Raw genomic sequence first — 23,906 nt, 5'->3', positions numbered from 1 at the left:
TCATCTCTGTCCTCTGGTCACCTCTCAGTGCTGATGCAGAAAGTCTCCTTAGACAGAAAAGTGGGCTTGCCTGTGCAGGGTAGCAGAGGTGTGCAGGTGAATCTCCTGCTGACAGCGCAGGATGTCTCTTCTGCTTCTTGCTGCCTCCCCAGCCCAGCCTATGAATCTTTGATTCAGAGGAGGCAGGGAAATTTGGAAGTCTGCAGCTGCATTCCCAGAGTTGTGAATTTCCCAGTAAATGTTGCACAAACGGGATTTTGTGGGTGTTGATTTGTTTTGCATCGAATGTATTGACTTCAACAGTAGCTCAGGATGTTTGGGAAAGAACAAGGTTGAAGCACAAACATTTTAAAAGAAATACTGCCAGTACTAGCATCAAGTGCAGACAGCCCCAGGGTGAGGGTTCTGCATCTAATATGTGCTTCTGTCTTGTCTTGATTTTTTTTCTCCACAGAGAATATTCTCCTTAGAGGCAAAACTGTAAGCCATGGGCCTTTTACTGCATCCATACAAATAAAGCAGATTGCTAAATACAGCAGTCTTTTTAGCCTTTGCTATTTGTTTTAGCTCTACCTAATAATAATGCTGCATAATATTCTCCAGTACTTTTTCCATTTCGGAAAGAATATCAATTATGTTTTCTTTGAAGCTGGTAATAGTTTCAATGTCAGAAATCTTAAGAGCTCCTGTAGTGCAGAGATGACATTAGTGGGATAAATGGCAGTAGCTTGCAGGATTGCAGCACCCTGCTAATTAATGCTAATTTCCTGGGGGATTGTTTAACACAGGCTTTTGTCTGTAGCCTGCACGGTGCAGGCAATCGTGCTGTGCTGTGCTCTGCTGGGAGGCTGCAGCTCTTCCCCAAGCCCTGACACACAGCTTGTCACTTGGGGCAGCCTAGGAGTGACGGGGCTGGGCACCAGCCTCATGGCCAGCTGTGTTCTTATCAGCTAGGGGTGGGGGACTGCAAGTCTGCGGTCAGAGTTTTAACAACATCTTTAAGGACAGACCCTTCCATGGGGTCACACAAAGCCTGTGCCTGTGTAAGGCAGGTGCCCGGCCAGTATAAGCCTCTGTGCTGCTGCAGCTTTGGGTCATGCAGCTCACTCCTTGGGAAGCTGTGGAGCAGACTGGAGCACTGGGCATAGAAACGTGGGAAGAGGCAAAATGGGGCTGGCACTGGGCATAGAAACGTGGGAAGAGGCAAAATGGGGCTGGGCTGGTTGCAGCAGAGCAAACAGGGCCTGTGTGTTCACGATAGGCCCCATCCTCCAGGGAGAGCGGGGAGGAAAATGCTCTCACTTTGCTGAGAGAGCAGCGATTTTCCGACTGAGCTGCAGACCCAAGGGGAGGGAGGGGGAAGACGGAAAACTTTGACCCTGCCTGCTACAAAGTGCTTTCCATAAAAAAATAATCCATTACCACAAGAGAAAAATGTTAGTGAAGGACAGGAAAACGAGCTGCACAAGAAAAATCTTACGTGCGTGCCATGGTTTTCATGAGTGTTGATGCTAAAAACAGTGCGCTACTTGTGCATGGCTCTACTATCGGACCCTAAATCCTGGAGGAAAGCAAAGATTTATAATGAAGGTTTTATTGGTACTTTTCCCATCACGCTAATTATTGAGAGCTGTTTGGTCAATAAAACAGCAATGCACAGCAATCCACTGTTCACCAGTTTCCTTGGAAAGCCTCCAGAAGCTGGGTATTGCTATGGCAAGGCTGGAATAAAAGAACAAACCTATTCCAAATTTTGATAAAATAATTCCCTGGGAAAATAAGAATAGGAAAGAAAAGCCCGAAGGCTGAAGATGCACAATCTGCTGGATTGCTGCTGCATGGAAAATTTCCATAATCCCAATATTCTGTTCCGAAGAGAGGCTGCTTCTCTAATACAAGTTTCTGATTAAGTAATTGTTGGTTGGAAAAAGAAAGCGCCACATCATTATTTTAGTCTGAACTGCTTCTTAGGAGAGACCCTGCATTAATAAACAGCTTAATTCATAACATCGGTGAATTACTTTTCTGCACGGACACATATTTTTCAAATCTAGGTTTCTCCCCTTCAGCAACCCTCGGAAGACGGTAAACTCCCTACATACACAATCAGCATTCTCCTTTGAATATCTGCGTATATACAAGACACAATTCTTTTTCACCCGCTTCAGTTTATTTCCCATTACTTGCATTTTAATGCAACAGCAACTTTCCTTTCTTTTTCCCCTCTCAATTTCAGTCGGATACTCCTGAGTACCACAAAGAATTGCTCCTAGGTTAATTAGCTTCAGTTGCTCTTTTCCTTTTCTCTCCGTAACTGCTGAACATTTTTTAATAAAATTGCATTGTTACAGAAGTTGTTCCAGCTGATTAATGGACCCCTGGAATTATATTACAGTTTGTATGAAATCTCAGAACATACCTCTTCCAGTTCCTCACGCCAGCAATATATTTGATTTAAATATTTCTACTGTTGATGTGAGTTTATGAAATACCAGTTGTAATTGCCCATTATCTCCTGTACTGACTGTTTCTCTGAATAAATCCCTGCCTTTTTTTATTGCTGCTTCTTGCTGCGCTATCTGCTCTGGTACTATTACAGTGCCAGTGACATTTTAAGATTCTTTACTTGGACCAAAGCTCCCCCCTGCTCCCCTAGAGCTTTCCATTTATTTCTCATACAATATCACTGTCGCTCTTTGCCTGCTTCATTGAAAAACTGAGCTGCATCTCTGCAGATCGCTCAGGTTTGCTGCTGGCCAGCAAGAGGCAACTCTGCCTCCGTGGGACAAGACAGTGCCTGTCTGATGCCCTGCAGTGGGGATGGGCTGGTGGCTTAGGTGCCATGGGAGCCCCCAGCCCCTGGGAGGGCAGGGGAGGAGGGCAGGGCCCACCAGCCTGTGCTCAGCTTTGAAACTGGAAGCCCTCCCAGGGGGGTTTGCCAACTCTGCTTATACCACATACTTGTATTTTTAAATTGGTTTGGTTAATGTTTTACTGATGCACAAAGCATGTGATTTCTTCTTGGTGCTAACTAGGCTAATGTTTTCTCTCCCCTTTTAATCTATTAATTTGGAGTAGTTGGATGTAATTGTAATTAAATATATGGGTGCTGTCTTGTAAATCACTAAAATGCTTTTATGAAAAGAAGGATGCCGTCTCAGATCTAAGCATCAAGGGCCCTTGAGTGTTACTCCCACTCTCCCACTGACTCACTGTTTGTCATTGGGCAAGTACATTAGCTCACTACCTCCATTTCTTGCCTTCCAGGGCTATTGTGAGAATTAATTAGATAATGTTTCAGCGCAGCTTTGAACTGGAGAGTGCTACAAAAGTGCCAAGTTATAATTTATTATTATGAAAGCAGGCGTGCTGGCTGGGGAGCGAGCCCTCTGATGCAATGCCCGCAGAGTGCGGATGGTGAGGAGGCTGGGCTTTATCAGGAGAAGCTCCCCCGTCGCCCAGGATCACCTCATCTATGCACCTGCAGGTCCATAGCAATTCCAGCCTATTTTTTGATATTTTCTGCTGAAAGCAATACCAACAGCTGTCTGACATTGTGCTCCTTTGGGCACACTCCCTTGGCTGAGCTGACCAGTTCCAGTTGCTGCACTGGGGATGCTGAGTGCAGCACCCAGTTCCCCTTCCAGGCTCCCTGTGCTGCTTGAGATAGCAGAGGCCCCTGCCCAGTAAATCCTCTGAAAAACGATACACCTTCTTGTGATTAAGAAACCAAAAATAAGATGACCTAGACTTGTATTCCCAGGCAGACAGGGAAGAATAATTACTTTACAGTGCTGAAATTCCTTTGTATATTATAGCTGCGAAAAGAACAAACTTTGATATTTACTGTGGCGTAGAACAAAGAGGCAGTGTAGTTAAAGATAATGAAATCCTTACTTGCCGTTAATGGAAAAATTACTGCTGTTAAAAGACCCCTTCATAAATAATTAAGAAACCAATTATAGAGTCCTGGTGACTCATTTATCCAGGAGCAGTATGGACCACGCTATTCCATAGAACGAACAGCGTGTACGCTCCATTACATTTCCCTACAACTCATTCCTTTATTCAGCTATTCCTCAAACTAATAATAATAATAAAGAAGGAAACGAACGCACACAGTAATCAGAATGTACATTATCTAAAATGAAAGATGTGCATTAATGTATCTTAATTTAAAATGACTTTGCCTAAGCAGAGAAGCCTGAATTAACATGCCATTTAGTCCCTGCGCTATAAATGGGAGAAGGACTTTGCAGACATGCATGGCCAGGGCATGCTTTGCTCTCAGCAAAATCTGTTGTGGCGCGGAAGTTCTTCACAGAGAGAGTGGTGAGGTGCTGGCACAGGTCACCTGGAGAGGTTATGGATGTCCTATTCCTGGAGGTGCTCAAGACCGGGTTGAGTGGGGCCCTGGGCAACCTGCTCTAGCAGCAGATCTGGAGGTTGGTGGCCCTGCCTGTGGCAGTGGGATTGAAGCTTGATGATCCTTTGGGGTCCCTTCCAACCCAAACCATTCTATGATACTATGAGGCATGGTGGCTCCGTGAGCCAGAGAGAGGTCAGTACCCTGCTGCTGGCTGCCCCAGAGCCACCTGGGTGCACCACGCCATTGTGCCCGCAGGGCTGTCCTGCTGCTTAATGCCACACAGGGTGCGTGTGTCCCAGCTGAAGATGCTGCTCCTGGGACACAGCTTTGCACTTACACTGGGCTGGGTCAGGCAAAGTAAACCTGCTGCACTGTCGAGCAACAGATATAGACTCGGAGCAGGCTGGGAAAGTCGAGTCTGAAGTGTGAGAGATGAGATGCAGAAACTGCCCCCAGTCCAGCACAACCATGTTGCTTCCCTCTTTCGTCCCCGCCTGCTCTGGCACAGCTCTCCACTAGCAGGCCTGCAGGAACCCCGCTGTGTTACGCCTTCTGGCCCGAGGGAATAACCACCAAACTGGCTGTGGTTAGGTTTCCTGCCTGATTTAGCTGTTTGTGCTATTAAGGTTGCCCAGGCAAGCTGTGGCATGCTTTGCAATCCAGACTCCAGTTATCAGATTACAAACCGATCTTCATCTCAAATCCTCTTACAGCATCCAGTAGTGAAATACTGAAGCTGAGGTCTATTCCAGTAACAGCATACAGCTTTGTGCATGTCAGAAAACCATCCTGAATGTAAATCAACTTTTCCAGTAAGGAATTTTCCTCCTCTTTCTCTGGTCCCTGGGAGTTATCTGATCTGGCTGAGGAAAATGCTTAAAACCCTGGCAAACCATCAGGCAGGAGACTGATGAGATTAAGGTGCTTTTTTCCCCCCTCTTTCTAAAGAGTTTTCACTGCAGCCCCTGCTGGAGCGCACTCCAGCATTAAATGCTCACTGCTGGGCCACACAGCCCTCCCAAAGAGCTCCTTGAAGAGAGCAGAGAAATGAAACAGCCTGCAAAGCCACGACCTCATACTCAAGATGCGAAGCATGAGAATGAGATGCGGAGCACTTTGGTGTCATCATCATGATGAAGTTCAGCTGAAGTCATCGAGGCGCATCAGTGTGAACCAGACGTGCACGGAAGGCAGTCCTCAGCAGCCCCACGCTGCATAAAGTGGAAGGAATGTCCTCAGATCTGTTTCCAGGGTGATGCTATTTCCAAGGAGCGTGCTTTCCTCTGCAACTCGCACTCTGGTTTTCCAGGAGCCATGTCCAAGGGAGCAACACTTTCCTCTCCTGCTCCCTGACCGGAATGAATGATGATGACAAATCAGTTCTGGAGGCACCGCGCTTAGGAAAGTCAGCATTGCCTGGGTTTTATCATCGATTGTTCAGTAGCCTCTGAAGGAACTCTTCCTACCTTTTGCCTCCCTGTACAATGAAAAGCGAGATCCCTGAGGAACATTTCTTGCATTGTGTGTATTACATACACGTATTTCTTTATAAAACAGAGAGTTCTGTTGTTTCAATTGCGTGCAAATGAGGCTCCGGCACTGACCTCGTGTAAATGAAACCTGGGCAGTGTCACCACCCGGAGCAAAGAGCCGCTGCCAGGTCTGTACTCAGCCATGAAATCCAAGGTCTGCGTACGAGCCGGTAGTCACGACTATTGCAACACTTAAACAACGAGCTCCATGTAAAAGCCTTTCCAGAGGGGAATGCTTCAGTCAGTACTGAAGCCGGACTCGTCCGCCAGAAGGGACGGCTCCACCCGAGGCCGCCGGGCTCCGCACAGCACGCGGCCGCAGCGGCACACGGCGCCTCGAGGCCGCTCCGCCCGCGGGATCCCCTCGGGGGCCGCCCCCGGTGCGGGCGTTGCGGCGGGCGGGTCCGCCAGGGGGCGCTGTGGCGGGCGGCGCGAGCGGCGGCCGCTCTCGGCGCGCGGGGCGGCGGCGGCGCGCGGCGGGCGCCGCCCCCTGCTCGCCTGGCGGCGCGGCGGCGGCGGGAGCGGCGGCGATGGCGGACAGCGCCAGCGAGAGCGACACGGACGGCGCCGGCGGCAGCGGGGGCGGAGGGAGCGCGGCGGGAGCGCTGGCGGCGGGCGGCCCGGCGGCGGCGGGGCCGGGCGGCGGCGGCTCGGGGAGCGCGGGCGGCGGCAAGGCGGGCGGGATCGTGATCTCGCCGTTCCGGCTGGAGGAGCTGACGAACCGGCTGGCCTCGCTGCAGCAGGAGAACAAGGTGCTGAAGATCGAGCTGGAGACCTACAAGCTGAAGTGCAAAGCGCTGCAGGAGGAGAATCGCGACCTGCGCAAGGCCAGCGTCACCATCGTGAGTGCGGGCGGCGCCGCGGGAGGGGGCGGCGGGGCGGCACCGGGCCTCGGGGCTCCGCGAGCGGCCGGGCCTCGGCCTGCCCCGCGCCACGCCGGGCCCCGCGCCGGGCGGGTTCGCCGCGGGCCGAGAGGCCGCCGGGCGTCAGCGGCGCGGTCGTGCCCCGAGAGCCCCGGCCCCGCGCTGCCCTCCGCGGGCCGCGGCTGCCGGGGAACGGCGGGCATCGGGCGGCGCGGGCCCGAGGGCGCCCTGACGGGACGCGGGTTGCCACGAAGTTTCTCGGAGCGCCGCTTGGTGCGGGTGGGTGCGGGCGGGCTGCGCGGAGGGGCCCGTTCCGAACCGCCGGCTCTTCGGGCGGATCGAGCCGCGAGAGCTGCGGGTGGCGTCCCGATCGCCTGAACTCGTTGTGGTCGTCCGTACCGTCCGAAAAGGTGGTCCAGAGCTCCCGTGTGAGGAGGACTAACAGCCGTGCGGGAGCGCACCGCGCCGTCCCAGCTCCGCCGCTGCTCCCTTATGCGCGCCGGGAGGATAAATGAGTTTATCTTCACTTTGCGGCGCTCCGAGGCGTCAGTCCTCGGCAAAATACGTGTGAAAATGTAATCCACATGACACGGTTTCCTTCCCCATCCGTGGGGCGTCTGGGGTTTGTGTCAGGCTGTCTGCGCTATCTCAGCCGTCAGTGCTGCTCTGGGTGCTGCAATGGCCACGGCCGGTGTGCGGGCACCCCGGGCAGCGGGGGGGCTGCTTGGAGGTGGTGCCGGCTGTGCTGTGCTGCCCTGCTGCCCTTGCTGGTGCGGGCGGAGCTGCAGTAAAGACTCCGGATCCCACCTGCAAGTGCTCATTCCCATCTGCTGCTTCACTGACCGGCTTGTAGCGGTTCGATTGATGAGCGGTTTGTTGCGATACGTCTAGCAAGGGAATGGGATCTGGAGCTCACGCAGGCAGACCCCTCCTCTGTTCCCAATAGTGCTAGCAGGATGTGGGCCGGAAGAGTGCGTGAAACACAATACAAAGTAATTTATTCAAGAATGACAAATATAGTGCCGGTTGGGGAAACATGTGCTTTGTCAGTACTTTACCAGAAGAGAATGAGCCTTAATTAGGCAGCGGTGGAGTGCCTTCAGTGCTGGAAGGGGCTAAGACATCTTGTCAGTCAGACATTTTCTCTCTGCTTGTTAGAAAGACATGGCATCTGTCTGAACCCCTGCTAGGTGTGTGTGGCTGATTGTAAACAAGTTCCTGTGAATTAACGTTCCTTTTGTGCTCTCTCAGGGACTGATTACCTTAGGTTTTAATTGGGAAAAAGGGAGTATTTTTCTTAAACCTGAAACCATCTGTGTCTTTCCTGACATCTTGGCTGAAGAGAGAAAGGTGTTAGACTTTCACAGCAACCTGTAGGCTGCCTAGAAAACCAGTCTCCTGAGCAGACACCGTCTTTGCTATGCATAGCTGAGCGAGCCACTTCTAATTCAGCAAGCGACAAAATCATGAATGCAGAGCAGACTTTGTGCTGCGATTTACATAGTCCTTAATGTAAACAGATTTGCAGTCAAAATACTTCGTTGCTCCGAGTATGAAAGTGATCGGAGATGAGCTTTGTTAAACGCTGAAATGTGCACCATTTGCATGGAAATGTCATTCAATGCAAAGTTTTCTGATTTTCCCCATTGTGATGGTAAGCCGTTGTGGAGCTACTCCCACAGCCCAGCTCCTGCTCCTCGCTGGTGTGCAGTGTGGGCAGGGCAGTGCAGCACAGCCGCTTCCTGCTGTAGGCACTGTGCTTTCACGGATCAACTTCGATTCTTGCCGTTTGCTGAGGATGAGCTGTGAAGCTCGAGTGGAACCGACAGGTAGCCAGAAGTGCAGGTGAGATGATGCAAGCTGTGTGCAGTAGGTGGAGGTGACGCTCCTGGCTGTGTGACCCATCATCCCGGCCTTTTGCCACCCCTTCCTCTGAACTCTGTTGTGCTGCACTGACACTGTGCTTCAATTAGTTCCCTCCAACTTCTTTTCTGGTTTTGAATATTTTCCCTTTAAGATTTACCAGACAGAAAGCAGTCTTTTTCTTCTTTTCTCTTGTGTTGGGTAACAACAGATGCTGGTTTAATGCCGGAATCTGTAAAACTTGCTTGAACTAAGTGTGTTTCCAAAAAAGCTGTGCAAGCTCTGCTCTTTTCTGCGGCCTGAAATGCAAATGGGATTATGCTGCTGGTCTCGTGCAAGGCTATGACGTTAAATAAATACACATGATAATTTTATCTGACCTGCTGTTATTGGAAATTACCATGGGGAGGCACTCAGTGAGGAGAGCGTGGAGATCTGAAGTGTTATCTGGAGTACGAGAGTAAGTATTAAAAAGAAATAGCTGAGTTCACTTCACTTGTTTGCATGTATTTAGCAGTCTTTAATTATGTGATTGCATTATATGTTTCTGCACGATCTCGTTTAGGAAATGGAATGAATGGAGCTCAGGTTGGGAAAAGTCTGCAAATCTTAGCAGCTATGCGTTTGCAAAGTCATTGCTTTTGGTTACTGTGCTACATGTGCTATCAGAAGTGGAGTTCCTGTGTGCACTTCCTTCGTTTCTTGGTGAGAGGTCTGCAAGGAAATGTCATACTTGGTGAACTAAGTCTGAGACAGCACAACTTCTCTGGTGCAAGCAGAGTACATGCAAACCTGGGGGGAGAAGGAGCACTCTCCTAAAGGTTGCACTGCTGCATGCCGGGGGAGCTGCATTGCTTCAGCCGGCTGCACATGAGTCCAGGTCAGGGAGCTTGTTTTGAAGTCAGAAGAAGAACTTGGGTTTGTTCCTTTCATTATTTGATTTTTGCCTTCCAGTGTTTGATGTCACAAAGTTGGCTCGGTGAAAGCCATGCAGTCCTGAAGCATTTTGGTTTTGTTGTTCTTTCTACTTGACGGGCCTCATAGAAGCAGGCTGCTTTTCATTACAAAACCCGTTTCAGTCCGATTCCTGCAGGTACGTACATGCTTCCCCTTGGGTGTTAGGTTCGGTCATTTACCTCACGTGAATTGGCCTGGTGTAATCAGGCATTTCCTGTAGCATCAGAGAAATAAAGTGTAGTGAGCCTTACTCTAGCATTTATTTTTTTCTAACTGATGTAAAGATAGTGTATTTGAGTACTCTTGATTTCAGAACATTCCTATTACAGGGCGCCAGATGTAGCAGTTTTAATGCTGTAACATAGACTTTCTGAGAACGGCTTTCCGTTCTTCCACCCAGTTTGCTTTGCAGGGAAGGAAAGAGTCCTAGAAGTCCCATAGGGAGGTATGTGGGTACCTGAAGGACCATTGGTTGAGATGGAGAAGACTGATCTGAAATGCTGATGGCGTGAGTACCACGTCAGGGCTATTTGGGTGAGCACCCTGCTGTTGTGCTGCCAGTTCCACGGTGCTCAGAGGCACAGGTGTTGGGGCAGAGAGCTGCTGTGCTGCAGGTTGTGAGCAGCAGTGTTTTCCTGGGAGCCTTTGCTGCCCTTGTCCCTCCAGCTAGACCTGCACCTCAGGGCTGAATGTGACCTTGTTTATATACCGAGTGTATGCAGAGGGCAGCTGCGTCTCATGGCTTCATGGTCTCCGTTTCTGCGCTGCAGTGTGGACAGGCTTCTGCTAGCTGGGAGAAACAATGGAAGAAAAGGGCTTACTCAGCTCTCATTTCCTTCTTTTAGTCACAAATTCTGGGGAAATTTGTCGCTTCCAGTAACAGACATCTCCTGCAAACAGGCAGGCTTTCTGTGACTTACAGATTGGCAAAATCTTCTGTGGTATTGCCGAGTTGTTACAGTTTTCTCGGTAAACAACCAGATTTAGATGCTGGAAATAGATGTGATTTTAGCATTTTGTTCTCAAGGAAGTGTGTGGTGGGATGTGTGTGCACAGCGATATGCTGCTGTGGTTCTTCGTGGAAAATGGCAGCCTGGAGAGGTAGTTTGGGGAAGTTCATGTGTGCTGTACTGGTGAAAATCCTCCTCAAAGAGCACTTTTTGCCTCTCCTGCAGTTGGAACCGGAGTTTCAAAGCAGAATGCTTTTTCAGTACAGAGTATGAATGGTAGGAGAAAAAGCAGAACAGGCTGCATAAAAACGTGAACCTTTGAAAGGTGCTCAGCTAAGGGCAAAGGGAGGAAAGTGGTTAGAATGTACAAAGTGAACCGAGAAAGTGAGGAGGTGAATGTTTAGCATGTAAAGTCTTCTACTTACGCTTTGTTTTACAGTAGTTGTTGCAAGTGTGAAAAAGGGGGGTTCTGCTGTTTTGTGGCAGCTTCTGTAGGGGTAAGAGTGCCCTCACAGCTTTCAGATCCAACCGCATTGTTCACTTCTGGCTTTTGGCTTCTTGGAGTGAAGACAACATTTTTGCTGAGATTAGCAAATTAATGTGCAATGGAACTCCAAAGGTATTCAGGAAGAGCAGACGTAGAAGAAACAACTGTCTTGTATTTGAACATTGTGTTTGCCACCTTCTTAAGAAGTTTCTGTTGAGCTTCTACAGAAATCTGTAGAGGAAGAAGGAAGCTTTGTGATGGACTTTGTTACTGTTTGTGACCTTTAGGTTAAGGTGGTAAAAGCCACGCTATTTGCTGCAGTGCTGGCAAGATGCTAGTGAGAAGCTGTGGTACCACTTGCTGCCGCTTGGTCCTTGTGCACAGCTGCTGGCACAACTGAAAGAAGCTGTCAGGCTCTGAGATGCTGGAAGTCCAATGTGCTGGAATGTGTTGTGGCTATATGATGCGCTGGTCTAGGCTGAACACATTTTCCTGTTCCAAATTTGTCCAGCTGTATCTGAGAGCTTCATTTGGAGCTGACAGCTTTTGTTTTTTTCATCTTGTATCATCAGTCTTTCTCTGTGAGCTGACTGTTGGGTGCTGCAGCCAACTGAGCACAACTGCAGCAGCACCTTCATGTCTTTTCCAGGCCCGACTCATTCTGCTGCAGTACCACCTGATTTGGTGCTCATAGCTGTGGTGCCATGGTGTCAAGAAGAATGTTTTCTTCTGTTCTTGAATTTCGTGAGGCTTTCTGCTAGCTCTCTCTTTCTTTTTACAAAGAGGTCCTGATGCCATACATTTATTTCCCTGTACCAGTTTCACCAGTGCTACTTACAGTGATGGAGGTGTTCTCTGCTGGAGCCTTGAAGCCTTGAGGACCTTGTGAAGCAGTATTTGTGCTGCAGCATCACTGATGAGGCCAGTGCTCCATGTCCGTTCTCTGAGGAGAATCCCTTCATTTATGGGGTTGGTGAAGAGCCTTTTTTTTTTTACCGTCTTGCAATCTTGGTCTTCTGGAGTTCGTCAGAAATGACTTAATGAAGAGTGATATACAGTCAGTGTTTTAATCAGCATCATGCTTAGTGCGTGTTGGTGTGAAATTGCATTAGACATTTCCCACTGACAAGTGTTTTTAAGGTCTGTAAGCCACTTTGGAATTCTGCCTGTACTTTGAGTATTGTATTGTTATTTTAAATACAGTCTTATGGGCACCATGTACATGTCTTACACCTGTGCAGTAATCTTTACTACAAATAGGCTTTGGCTGAAAGATGAACGTGTGCTTATCCGTCAGGACTTGTTCCCTATAAAACCATGCCAAATAGCTCTCCTGACATTTCTGTCCTTTTTACATTGAGTTTATTTTCAGTATTGCCATTGGGTTGGTACCAAACTGATAACCATCTTGTCTTGCTTGCCTAGAAAGGTTGCACAACAGCTCTGCTTCTTTCCCCGTTACTTTATTGGTGTTGCTTTGTTGAATAATGGTGGAGTGTCTTCAATCAATAGTAATGTTGGCATATTGCTTTGAATTACTTTGGGATGAAAGTGAAGTAAGAGCTGTGATTTGAGAGAGTATTTGGGAATTTTTAATAATGCTAAGTCCTTGTTGTTTCTGTAAGCTTCCTGTTGTGCATGTGCAGTCTCCTTTTAAATGAACCTTCTCATCAAAGTGGTATTCAGTTCTGTGTCAGACAGTTTGTAGTGAGTTTTTTCAAGCACTGCTTATTGCCAGGTTTGAACATTTACTGAGACTAACAGCCCTTCTTTCTTAGTGTAGGTCTGCTTTCACGGGAAACAAATATCCCTGTATGCTACACACCTGTTGCTTTAAATGGTAGGGTAAAGCTTTGGTCTTTTCTCCAGGTTCCCTGTTGCTAATTCCATTTTTTGGAAAGCTAATATGGACGAAACCTTGGGGTGATTTTCAGCTCCTGGAAGCTGTGTACTGCATTTTATTTGTAGTTTTGAGTGCAGTACAGTTTGATTTTTATTGCTGATTTCAAAGGGTGCAGAAAATCTGACTTTGTAAGTCTTTCATTTAGAGCGGTGACTTTGCCTTTGCTTGTGTTTCACTTATTAGTTCATTTTACTTGTCTTCATTGATTGTTTCCTCCTGCTGCTGATATCGACTGCAGTTCATATTGGAGTTTGTTCCTAAGCGCTCAGTCCTGGGTGTTGGTGTGCAGGGGGCATATTTTCACCTGCAGACTGCTAATGCTGAAACTCCTTGTGGTACATGAGGAAATAGTACTTCTGTGTGCAATGCAGGTGTGTTAAGCAGGCTTACACAGCTGCTAATGATTTCAGCAAAAGATTGTGTCATCACACTGCAGCTCATAAGATGTGCTTGGGTAGAATTTCAGGTAGAAACTCTGAAGATCGCAGAATGCTTGCATTGGTGAGTCCTTGCTGCTGCAAACAGGGCTGGTCAGTGAGCTCAGTGTGTGAGATGCAGCAGGATATGGTGCTAATTTAGCACAAACTGTTCTTGAAATGTGCAGCAAGGAGTAAGAAAGTGCTCTTCCAGAGGAGCAGAGTTTGTCAGCAGTACGCATCTGATGCACTGCAGCATAGCTTGCTAAGAGCAGCAGAGAGAAACAGTTGTTTGCTGCTCTTTTTAATGCTTGGGGGTAGGAGGAAGATACTGAATTTAGCAGCAGAGCAAGGGGTGAATCCTTTTTTGCCTTACTTGGTTAAAAAAAATAAATAAATAAGAAAAAAGCTGGAGGAGGAGAGTGGTAGGGACAAAATGTACAAACTGCATCTTGTGCAGGTTTTCATATCTGAACAGAAGGAGTGGAAGAGACAAAGCCATGTTCTAAAAGAGAGGCGGAAAGGGAAATACAGAACAAGTTCCTATGGATCAGGAAGAGAAAATACTGCTGTGATATATTGCTTCCAAAGCAGTAGCTGGGGGACACTGACAAAATGAGGCCTTGAGTTTCTCTTCTTTAGTCAAGGTCTGCTGCTTGGGGGATGTTGGAGCTCTAATTGGAGGGACCGTTATGGTCCTGTTTGAATATATGGGATGGAAAAAAAAGGAGTAAAGATGAAGGCAAGACCATTGAGGTACACCATTCCAAAGTAAACAGGCAACTGTCTAAGTGAGAAAGGCTGCAGCGTAAGTGATGGGTAGATTTCACATCTGGGGGTTATAGGGGTTCCTTGGCTTAAGTTAAAGTAATTTATTAGCAGAAACATTGAATCAGTGTTTAATTGTGACGTTTGTGCCTGTAACTTTTTCAACCTTCCTGTTAAAATTGTAGGCTAACTGTTGCCTATAGTGACAGTCCTGGCAGTTCCTGGGAGTCATCCACATCTTTGTGTCTTTTGTTGCAGCTCCAACCAAGGAAGGAGCTCTTGGCATAAGGCCTTGCTAACGTGATCTGCTTTTCAGGCTGGGGTAAGCTTTAGGAGGTCAACGTGCATCTCCTCAGCTGTGCTGTAGATTGAAGTGTCCTCACAGTGTTTCAGCTGTCTGTGAGCTTTGGTCAGGTGTTTTAATTCTCTACACTGCCTCAGAATGTGATGTTTTGGCTTGTTGCCCTAAAGTGAAGGGATTTTTAGTTCCTTCATTGTTGTTGATGCTAACCATGATGTTGGTTAATGGACACAGTAGGGGTGGGTTGGCGGTTGGACTAGATGATCTCAGAGGTCTTTTCCAACCTTAGTGATTCTATGATATTTAAAAGTCCTACCACAAAGATTAAAAAATAATAATAATTCCCACAGTTATACAATTCAGTTTTGAATAAAAATATAAATGATTCTTATTAAGTCAGATGTAACGTTCAGTGGCCTCTTACGATACTTCTTCCTGTCCCATAGACTTTCTACTTCCAGCAAATGTGGGAAGGGCTTTGTTTATGATTGTAGTGGAGGGACTGCCTCTTTGTTTCCCTTTACTTCCCAATAAGCAGCAAAGGCAGTTACTATGACTTTTGCAAAATATAGTTTTTTATCAGTGCTTTTCCAGGAGTTTCAAACTGTGTGTTTTTCATATTTCTGACAAATGAGGAGTAGGAGTTTTCTACAGCCAGCTTTATAAGTAATCCATTCATTAGGTAAAAGTGGTGCCCTCATATAACCTCCTTTTTCTTTCAAAAGTGAGATATTTAACTGCAAGTTCCTGCTCTGAGGATGGAAATGTGGGTAGGCATTTCCTGAAAGATGTATATGGTTATTTCTCTGTGTCAGATGGACTTTTTCAATTCTTGATGGAGTGAATACTCAAAGATGATTGCATTCTCTTATGTCCGGCAAATCTCTGCTTATAGACAGGCAGAGCAGAGGGTGTGGATGCTTCATCTTCCTCAGTGTCTTCTCCTGCACTATGTAATAGACCTGTTGTCTTGAAAGCCTGAAAAGCAATTGCACTTTAACATATTATGGTGTATGTACTATGAGAGACACAAACTATATAGAAAAAATACCCTGAGTCCACTGAGTTCTGAACATGTGTTTGTCGTGTTGGAATTAGAGCTAGTATGCATTAACTGTGGGATGGATGATGTGATGTGAGCTTTGTGAATGTGTGGGTTTGGAATGAGGTTTGATTAATGTCTGTAACATTATGGCTTTTCTAGAAAGCCAGTGTGTGCATGAGGAAATGAGGGGGATTTTAAAAGGAGCGCTCTTCAGAGGCTGGTTGTGTTGAATGACAAGGCACCCCTTGCTAGTGTGGGGAAGCACATGGCCATCCCTAGTGACTCTATAAGCTGTATTGAAACTAGGCATTTTAAAAAGCAAAACCAAGAAACCAACAACAGAGGTTTTAAGAAAATGGCGGAGGCACTGCACGGGGGATGCTGTGTGGAAGCAATATCTGGTCTGCCTAGAGAAATGAGGTGGGACAGGACAATGCTTTGGCCAGTTATCTCCTCCAGTGAAGAAGACCGACTGTTTTATATCCACATCTATGTCCTTACTTACATGAGCTGTGAAGTGAAGTAGGATTGACACAGATGATTTAGAGGAGCTGGCTGCTCAGCCTCTCCTCTCTGTTTGCACTCCTGTGCCTGCAAAGAAAGAAGTGGCTATGGCAGCTTCTAACAAAAGCGTGCTGCGCTTGCACTTTGTGCACAAGTTTGTTGTTTTAAAACATGGATTGGTGCCTGATGGCACTGACATGCATAGCTGGGTGAAAAGAAGCTGCTTAGTAAATTAGTCACCTAGAAGTTATTCTTCTGTTTGTTTTCTTTCTTTCTGTTTTGTTCTTTCACTGAAGCTTCGGGAGTGAACAATAAGGAGTTTTCTAATTGGCAGGGTATTTTGCAGTTAATACTTAGCTGCATCAAAGATAAACAGTGACTTCCCGGTAGTAGAAAAAGAGACAAAGAAGTACTTAGAAGATACTAGTTTAAGAAGCAGCATTACTTGTATTTTTGTGCGCTGGGCGTTTCATGTTACAGCGTTGTTGGACCAATTTGCAGCAGGGTTACATTTCTTCCAAGTTGCCTTACTGAGTGGTGGCATTGCTGGGATTCTAGCTGGTGTTGTTTTTTATTGCTTTCTGAGCAGCCCGACCACAACCAGACTGCATTTAGTTAGGGTATTTTAGATGAAATCAAACATAAAATCACAACATTTCTAAAGGATGATAGTTCTAATGATCATGCCGCCTGTGAAAAATAAGTTTAAATAAACCAAACAAATAAAAGCTGACCATTAGCCGTATGTAGTTGGATCTCTTTCCCCCTACTCCACCATTTCATCGTTGCTCCATCCAGAAGGCTGCGTGTTCAAAAACTCAGGCAGTCTGAAGTATACAACTACAGGTCTGGCTGGGGATCGGTGCCCTTATGTACACGTGTATCCTTATTTCATTTTTCAGCAGCTTTTATACTGAGGCTGAACAGATGCAAAACCTGTTCCACGTGCTTCTGTATTCTATTTGCTTTACACCTATTGATTAACTAGAAAGCTCTTTGCCACACATGATTACCAAAAATTTCACCAGTGAAATGGCGACACCAGCAGATGTCTGAGACTAAAGCAAAAACCTTTCAGTCATCTATAAAGTTTTAGTAGAGAGCTTTCAGGCTTTGGTTCAATGTTTGCTTTGACAGTGCAACTTTATTGCCAATATTGGTTGTCTTAGTCAAGGCGGAGCTTCAGTCAGAGCTTCATGCTCCCAAAACAGGGAGTATTACTGCTGGGTCATTCCTGTCTTGGCCTGTAGCTTCTGTTAGCTCAGCTTACAGCTCTTGAGTATGGGAGACTGCAACTGTGCCCTCATAGTTGGCGAGCACTCCTTCCACATGGGGATGGCCAAGTGATTGAAAAATTCATGCTATCAGTATATCTCTGGTGAACTGTGCTATTATCCTAAGCACTCCAAATAGGAAATGTTGAGAGTTTACCTGTACAGGCCTGCTGCCTTTCCTTTGTGGAGCTTTATGCCCACGTAGTCTTTAATTACATTAAGACTTTTGCATAATGGTGCATGATCGTGGTTAAGCTGCTAAGTAAAAGTTATTTGAAGGTTGATACGCTTTCTGGACCCTGTCTTGATATTTTCTTATTACAATAGCTTTTCCAAGAGCTGCCTTTTAATTGACTGTTTAAGGCCAGTTTATTTTGATTTGTTTATTTATTTTGCACACCACCAGACAGTGAATTACGATGCTCAGAGATTTGCTGTGCATGAATACTACTGAACTTCTGCCTTCAGTGAGGGAGTTGATATTCAGGGCTCTTTTAAAGAGCTGTTTGTTGTGTAGCTTTCCAAAGCACAGCATGGATGCACTCATATCTTGAACATAACTGCATTTTTGAGGGTTTCTCATGAGGCTACATGGGTGCTGTGTAGCTGAAAACATCTAATCACAGCTCAGCCAAAACCTGGCTGACCCCATCAAGAGGGGTGCAAGGGGATGAGGGGAAAATAGAATTACCAACCATAGGTAAGTGGAGATTAAAGGGAACCATATTTTAACACTTTAAATAATGGCTCATCATACAGGTATTCCTTTATTACTGTAACAAAAGCTTTGTATTGCTCTTTTCCTCCTCTTACAGAGGGGCACTACTGAATAGCTGAAATATAATAACTTAGTTTTGAGGCAGTTCTGTTTGTGGTTTTAATGCTACAGGATAGGTAATGTTTAGAGTAGTTGAAGCTGATAGGTTGAGGTCTGATGCTGATTCATTTCTTTTCTCTCCCACTCATCTGTTTTGTAAGTAGCACACGTGATAGTTCTATTACTCCTGAAAATTTCACTTAAATGGGAAAAGAGGAAGGGGAAAAAAAAATGAGAAGGGAAGAAACGAAAGAAAAAAGAATGTAAAAGGAAAAAAAAATTGGTCTTCTGCCAGAAGTGAAAGTGAGGAAGTGATCTGGGGGGTTGCCCTACATAAAACAGGAAATCACACTCAAATCAGACCCAGAACTTGAGATGCAGAGGGCTGCTGTGCCCACAGGAGCAGCCAGCCGGAAGGCTGCAGAGGTATCTGGCTGTGGCACAAAAGGTTTCAATGGCCTTCCTTCTACCCTAGGCCCCACAAATAGGGTGTGTTGCTGGGTGGCCACAGCAGCTGCAGTAGTGTGAGCCATCATCTCTGAGCTGATTCTTCTTCCATTTCTGGAGAACAGTCTTTTCCTTGCGCATTGTTTGCAGTGGTTTGTGTTTCTCTTTGTTTGAAAGGCATGCTGCACGCAGCGTGATTGTTTCAGGTGCTGCTGAAGGGCTTGTACGATCAAGAGCTCCAGCCCAGGGGGGCTGCAGCATGAAAGTTCCTCCTGTAAGGGAACAACATTGTTTCACTTGGATAATTGTTGCATTTGTAGACCTAGAGTTTTCTGTATTATTTTAAATTAGTGCCAGAAAGCATGGCTAGAGAGGTGTCTTGAGTTGGCTGTGGTAGTGAAGTATGTGCTACAGCACAAATGAGAAACCTAAATTCTGTTTTGTGAGAACATTTTCGATTTCTAAAATTGTGCCATTGTGCCTTACTGATCTTCACACCCTGTTCACTTCTTCATGCTTCCTTATAGGACCTCGGGACAGGCAGCTCCGTGAAGAGGCAGCTCTAGTTCAGTGTACCACATGCAGCAGCTGAGATCATCTATCCTGAAGCTGCCCCAGTGTTTCGGGCTATATTCAGTAGCAAAGATAGAGTTTCTTAAGCATACAGCCAGCAGGTTGAATTGCTCTTCAGCTCCATCTGCAGGTGTATTTTGTCCCTAGGGTTACCCAGCAGAAACTCGTCTGCATGGATGAGTGATAAAGAGTCAGTGGTGGCTCTTGTCTTTTAAGATGGGGGAACTTCAAGGATGAATTGGATCAGGACGGTGTTTGGTGAGTTGTCTCCAGCAATATCCCTTGAAATCTTAGTGCCAGCTCTACTGCAGGCATTAGTGGAGGCAGGTGGTTCTTTGCCACCTAGCTCTCAGGCTGTATGGAGCTAACAAGCCATTCGTGAAAAACGTATTCCTGAAATTGCATCTGAAGAAAGAGCTGAAATTAAAATGCAAGGCCTCGTTCACATCATACCACTGTTAATGTGGCGCTGGTGTTCACTAAGGAGTAGCTTTCAGCTGTGATGTTGAACCTGCTTTTTCCTTACTCGGCTTTGCGGTATTGGGAAGATGTGTGAAACTTACAGAAATAGTAACCTCAGAGGAGAAAGAAGTGTAGACAGCTGTCACTGTTATTTGGCTTTGTTAAACTACCAGAAAACCAGGGTTTTGCTGTTCATACAATGTTGTCGCTGGAGTAGTGGTTGGAATCTGGTCTGGTGATGCAGAAAGAGCATCTCACTGGATGCAGAAGCTGCTGTGGGAGCTAGAGACAAGTGGGCAGAGGGGAATCAAGCAGTGTGTGCTCTTGGCCTGCTAGAAATACATACACAGGAAGATCTGCAAGCATAAAAATACTTTGGACCTGAACTCTTGATGGTTTATAGTACATACAGCATGTGGAAAAATGACTTGAGATGAGATTGACTTCTTAGTATGATGCTCAGTTTTCAAAAGTAATATCATAGTTGTTTTTAAAAGAGTCCATTGGATAGTAAACTCACAAGGACAGATGTTTTCTTTATAACATTTCACATCCCTACTCTACCAATAATCAGGATGTCACGTACTACTGCAGTCTGAATCCCCTCTTCATTCTTGACTTTCACTAATTAACACAATTGTCTTTGATGTGTGTGGTGTTGACCTCAGTAATTGCAGATAACCCCTTAGTGGGTGCATCCATGCAATCCTCTGGGTTAGCCAGACCTGGAGGTTGGGACGCAGCAGACAGGTGGACGTGACTGTTTCTGCAGGAGATCTCCACAGCAAGGAGATTGCACATTTCAGGTTTCCAAAGGCTCTCTGGTCCAGTGTTATCATTTTGTATCCCTCAGTGTCTTAGAGATTTATTTTGTAAGGTGGTACACAGAATGAGGTGAATTGCTTTTGGTGTTTATGGATGTTGAATGTAACATGAGTAACAGAGAAATCATGAACTCTGTGCCCTCACTCACCCACTGTCTCTAATTTCCATGCTCTTTCTCCTTTTTTTTGCTGATACGATAAGCAAAAAAATTTAATGCAAATGCCTGATTTAGAGGCAGATTATTTGTATGGAAACTATGCATGTATGTTCTATATATATATATATATATATATATATATATTACTGTGACAGTCTGTGCAGAAAACAGTGTGTGGGCTTTTTTTTTTGACTGCCATAAAACATCATCTTGACTGTGGACTAAATGACTAATAGATTTCAGACAATATTAAGATAAACACGAACGATTTTGTTACATCCAAACTATTTCCAGTGATTAACAAGATAAAGGGAAAGTTTCAGAATGAAAGTATGTAGCTTTAGAAGAAATAGAGTAACACTGTGTTCTTTTTATACCTAGTTTCGTAACTGTAGCCTGTTTTTTTTTACTTCATAGGTAATGTTGAAATTGCAGACCACTAAGTAGGACTTGATGTATGGATATCTGGAACTTACAATTTACACTGGGATTTGTATGCATCAAGATTGTTCAGCTGAGAAATGTGTCGCTGGTATGATGGAGGCAGAGATAATCTTGTTCAGCTCTTGCTTTGAGCCTGCTGAATGCACACCAGTGTGGTGTTCCTGAGCAGCTTAAATGAGCCTAAATGAGTTGATCTTTATTTCTGTGTGCCAGGACTCTGCCTGTGGTAAGCCACTTCAGGAAGCTGATACAGGAAAGAAAAATGGGAGGAGAAAGGGAAAGGATGACTGTCTGGGTGTCCCCACCTGTCTCATCTGTTGCCTGCTTGCATGTGATGTTGGGGCAGAGCTGTGAACTGGGCTGGGTGTGCAGCCCCTCTGTATCCAGGCTGAGCACCCATCTCCGCTTAACACCAGCATCTGGCTGAGAAGGGCTTTTCTGGCACAGTGCTGCAATGTAACAATTTTAAGGGTTTTGATGGGTGCAGAGCAGGGGCAGAACAGACTTTATACAAGTCAGAAATGAAGAGAAATGAAAGTAGATTGATTCTTTAAAACTGAGAGCTTTCTAATATAGTTCCATGTATACTTGGTCTGCCTTCCTCCCTTTTACTGTCTTTGAACCATCAAAAAGCTGGCAATAGAAATCTGTGCCATGAGGACAAAGGAGGGGATGACTTTGGAAGAGAACACATGAATTTTAACAATTTGAGGACAATGAACCTTTGCAGTTTGAACTGTTTACTCTGTTCTGGCATTTCTCTGAAGGCACAACATTGTTAGTAGCTCAAAGTAAAGCTACGTTTATAAAGGGATAATGATGTTGAGATGTTAGTCAGATTCCTTGTGTTGTAGCATTCTGAGATGTAATCTGACAATTTAGTATTTCTTTAGAGCTCTTGGGTATCTTTACATTGTCATGATGTGGCTAATGATAACCCATAATGAACACGCAGGAAGAGTGGTTCTCTGCCAGTGAAATGCACTAACATTGGAGAGAAGGTGCTGTGCAGGACCTCAGCTAACAAACTGTGCCAGAGCTTCTTTTCTTCCCTTATTACTGCCTTTTTCCTCAGTTTGGGCTTGTGCCAATGGAGAGGGGAGCTGGTAGTGTGTAAGAGCCATGGCACAAAAGCAGTGAAGATGGGAGAAGGCACTGGTAAGGATGTGAAGAGAAAGACTTGAAGCGAGGAGGACTCAATTGAAAAATTTCCAAAGCACTGCTTTGGATTTTATGATACTGGAGATCTGGGCATATTTACAGTTGTCCCTTTTATTCCGCCAGCTTTCAAGACAGTTATGCTTTGTAATTAACTTTTCTTGTAGGCATGAAAGGTGTCTCTGCTTAAGTAATTGCCTCTTGGTCTACTTGGGAATGCATCATTCCAATTAAAAGATCACTGACATAATGAAATCCTGTAAGCACTTTCCATCGTGCAATATGTATAAAGAGATGATTATTCTGCCATATTTGGGGCAGAACATTATGAAAGTTAAACAGTTATACTTCTGGATCTTATTTCTTAAAGTTTTTGCAGTCAAATTTTGCTGAAATAAAACTAAGCAAGTCCTTATGTATCGCAAGCTATAAGATAGTATGATTTTATTAAACTTAGGCCAAATCACAAACCTGCAGTTCATGTGATATGGGTTTTATTGTAGGGACAAAAAAAAACCTCGACACTATGTGGTCTCATTTGTTGAATACTGTGGCTTGGGAATTCTGGTTTTGTGTCATTCTGTTTTTCTGGGCTAATTGTGCTTTGCTTGTGTAATTAGGAGTTGGCTTTACCCATCTGTAGCTGTGGGCTGTCATTTGCCTATATGAGATGCCCTTTGCGGTTTTCTAGAGCAGACTTCCAAAAGATAACTTCAGTGTTCTGTTTATGAAGTTTCTTAAGTGTACATAAAAAACCTAGAAATACCTGAACAGCAAGGGGGGAGGGAAGGAGGCAGCTGCTCTTAGGCTGTCTTTCTTTGGAGCAGTCCAACTCCTGGCCCCAAATGGCACCATCCAGAATCCAAACTTTTGGTCTGAGAGTATCATCTGAATGCTCATTGAACTCCAACAGCCTGGGGCTGTGCCCACTGCCATGGGCAGTCTGTTCTGTGCCCACTGCCCTCTGGTGCAGAACCCTTCCCTAACCCCCACCTGCCCTTCCCCTGACAAAGCTCTGTGCTGCTCCCTTGCGCCCTGTTGCTGTCAGCAGAGTCACACCTGCAGGGAGAACAAACACTGCGTGCCTCCCAGAGGGCAGTGCTGCAGCTGAAGGGATCTGGCAAGCTGGCACAGTGCTGAATGCAGGAAGCCTCACATTCGGTTCATAATGGAGAACGTTTAGAGGTGGCTGCAGTATTTTGTTTGCTTTAAGGAATAGCGAAGGTTAAAGTTGTAATCTCAGAATCAGTAGTGGTTTTATAAGTTTTAAGAGGCTGAGGAGTTCATGCATTTGACTGGGGGGGGGGGAGCCACTTTAAACCATCTGCGTAGTTTCCAAAGTTAAAAGATGGGGAACAAAAAAGGAAGAATCCTGTTGTTCTGCTGGAAGAGGTAACAGGGCTTACATTCATCTCACTGTTCTCCAGGATGGATGGACAAGCTTTAAGATGAAGGGTGGAGGAAAGGAATATTAAGACGAACAGAATAATTGTAGTTTTTAATGTGAAAACTGGCTTCCTTTTTTTTTTCTTAAAACTTTGTCTTTATTTCACAGCAAGCGAGGGCAGAGCAGGAGGAAGAATTCATCAGTAACACTCTTTTTAAGAAGATTCAGGCTCTGCAAAAAGAAAAAGAAACACTTGCGGTAAACTATGAAAAGGAAGAGGAATTTCTCACTAATGAGCTCTCAAGAAAACTGATGCAGGTGAGTGGTTCCTTTTCTGGTGTTTCTCTCAGGGTGGTTGAGTTTTTGTTCTTGTTGGTGTGAGGGCAGTCAGGTATGTGGTCCGG

At 45.7% G+C, this 23,906-nt stretch overlaps 1 protein-coding gene across 2 annotated transcripts in view; it reads left to right on the top strand.

The window, feature by feature from the left end:
- Positions 1-6,400: 6,400 nt before the first annotated feature.
- The window catches only part of CCDC6 (coiled-coil domain containing 6), a 43,296-nt gene continuing 25,790 nt past the window's right edge, over positions 6,401-23,906 (top strand). For both annotated transcript variants that reach the window (XM_072340052.1, XM_072340053.1), the window contains exons 1-2: positions 6,401-6,743; positions 23,671-23,820. In XM_072340052.1, coding sequence (XP_072196153.1) covers positions 6,432-6,743; positions 23,671-23,820 — 462 coding nt within the window. In that variant the 5' untranslated portion in view covers positions 6,401-6,431. The remainder of the gene's footprint in view (positions 6,744-23,670; positions 23,821-23,906) is intronic.

This window comes from Excalfactoria chinensis, chromosome 6 (genome assembly GCF_039878825.1).
Source record: "Excalfactoria chinensis isolate bCotChi1 chromosome 6, bCotChi1.hap2, whole genome shotgun sequence".
Taxonomy (NCBI): Eukaryota; Metazoa; Chordata; class Aves; order Galliformes; family Phasianidae; genus Excalfactoria; species Excalfactoria chinensis.
The sequence above is the reverse complement of the archived record's forward strand: the minus strand, read 5'-3'. Positions and strand labels throughout refer to the sequence as shown.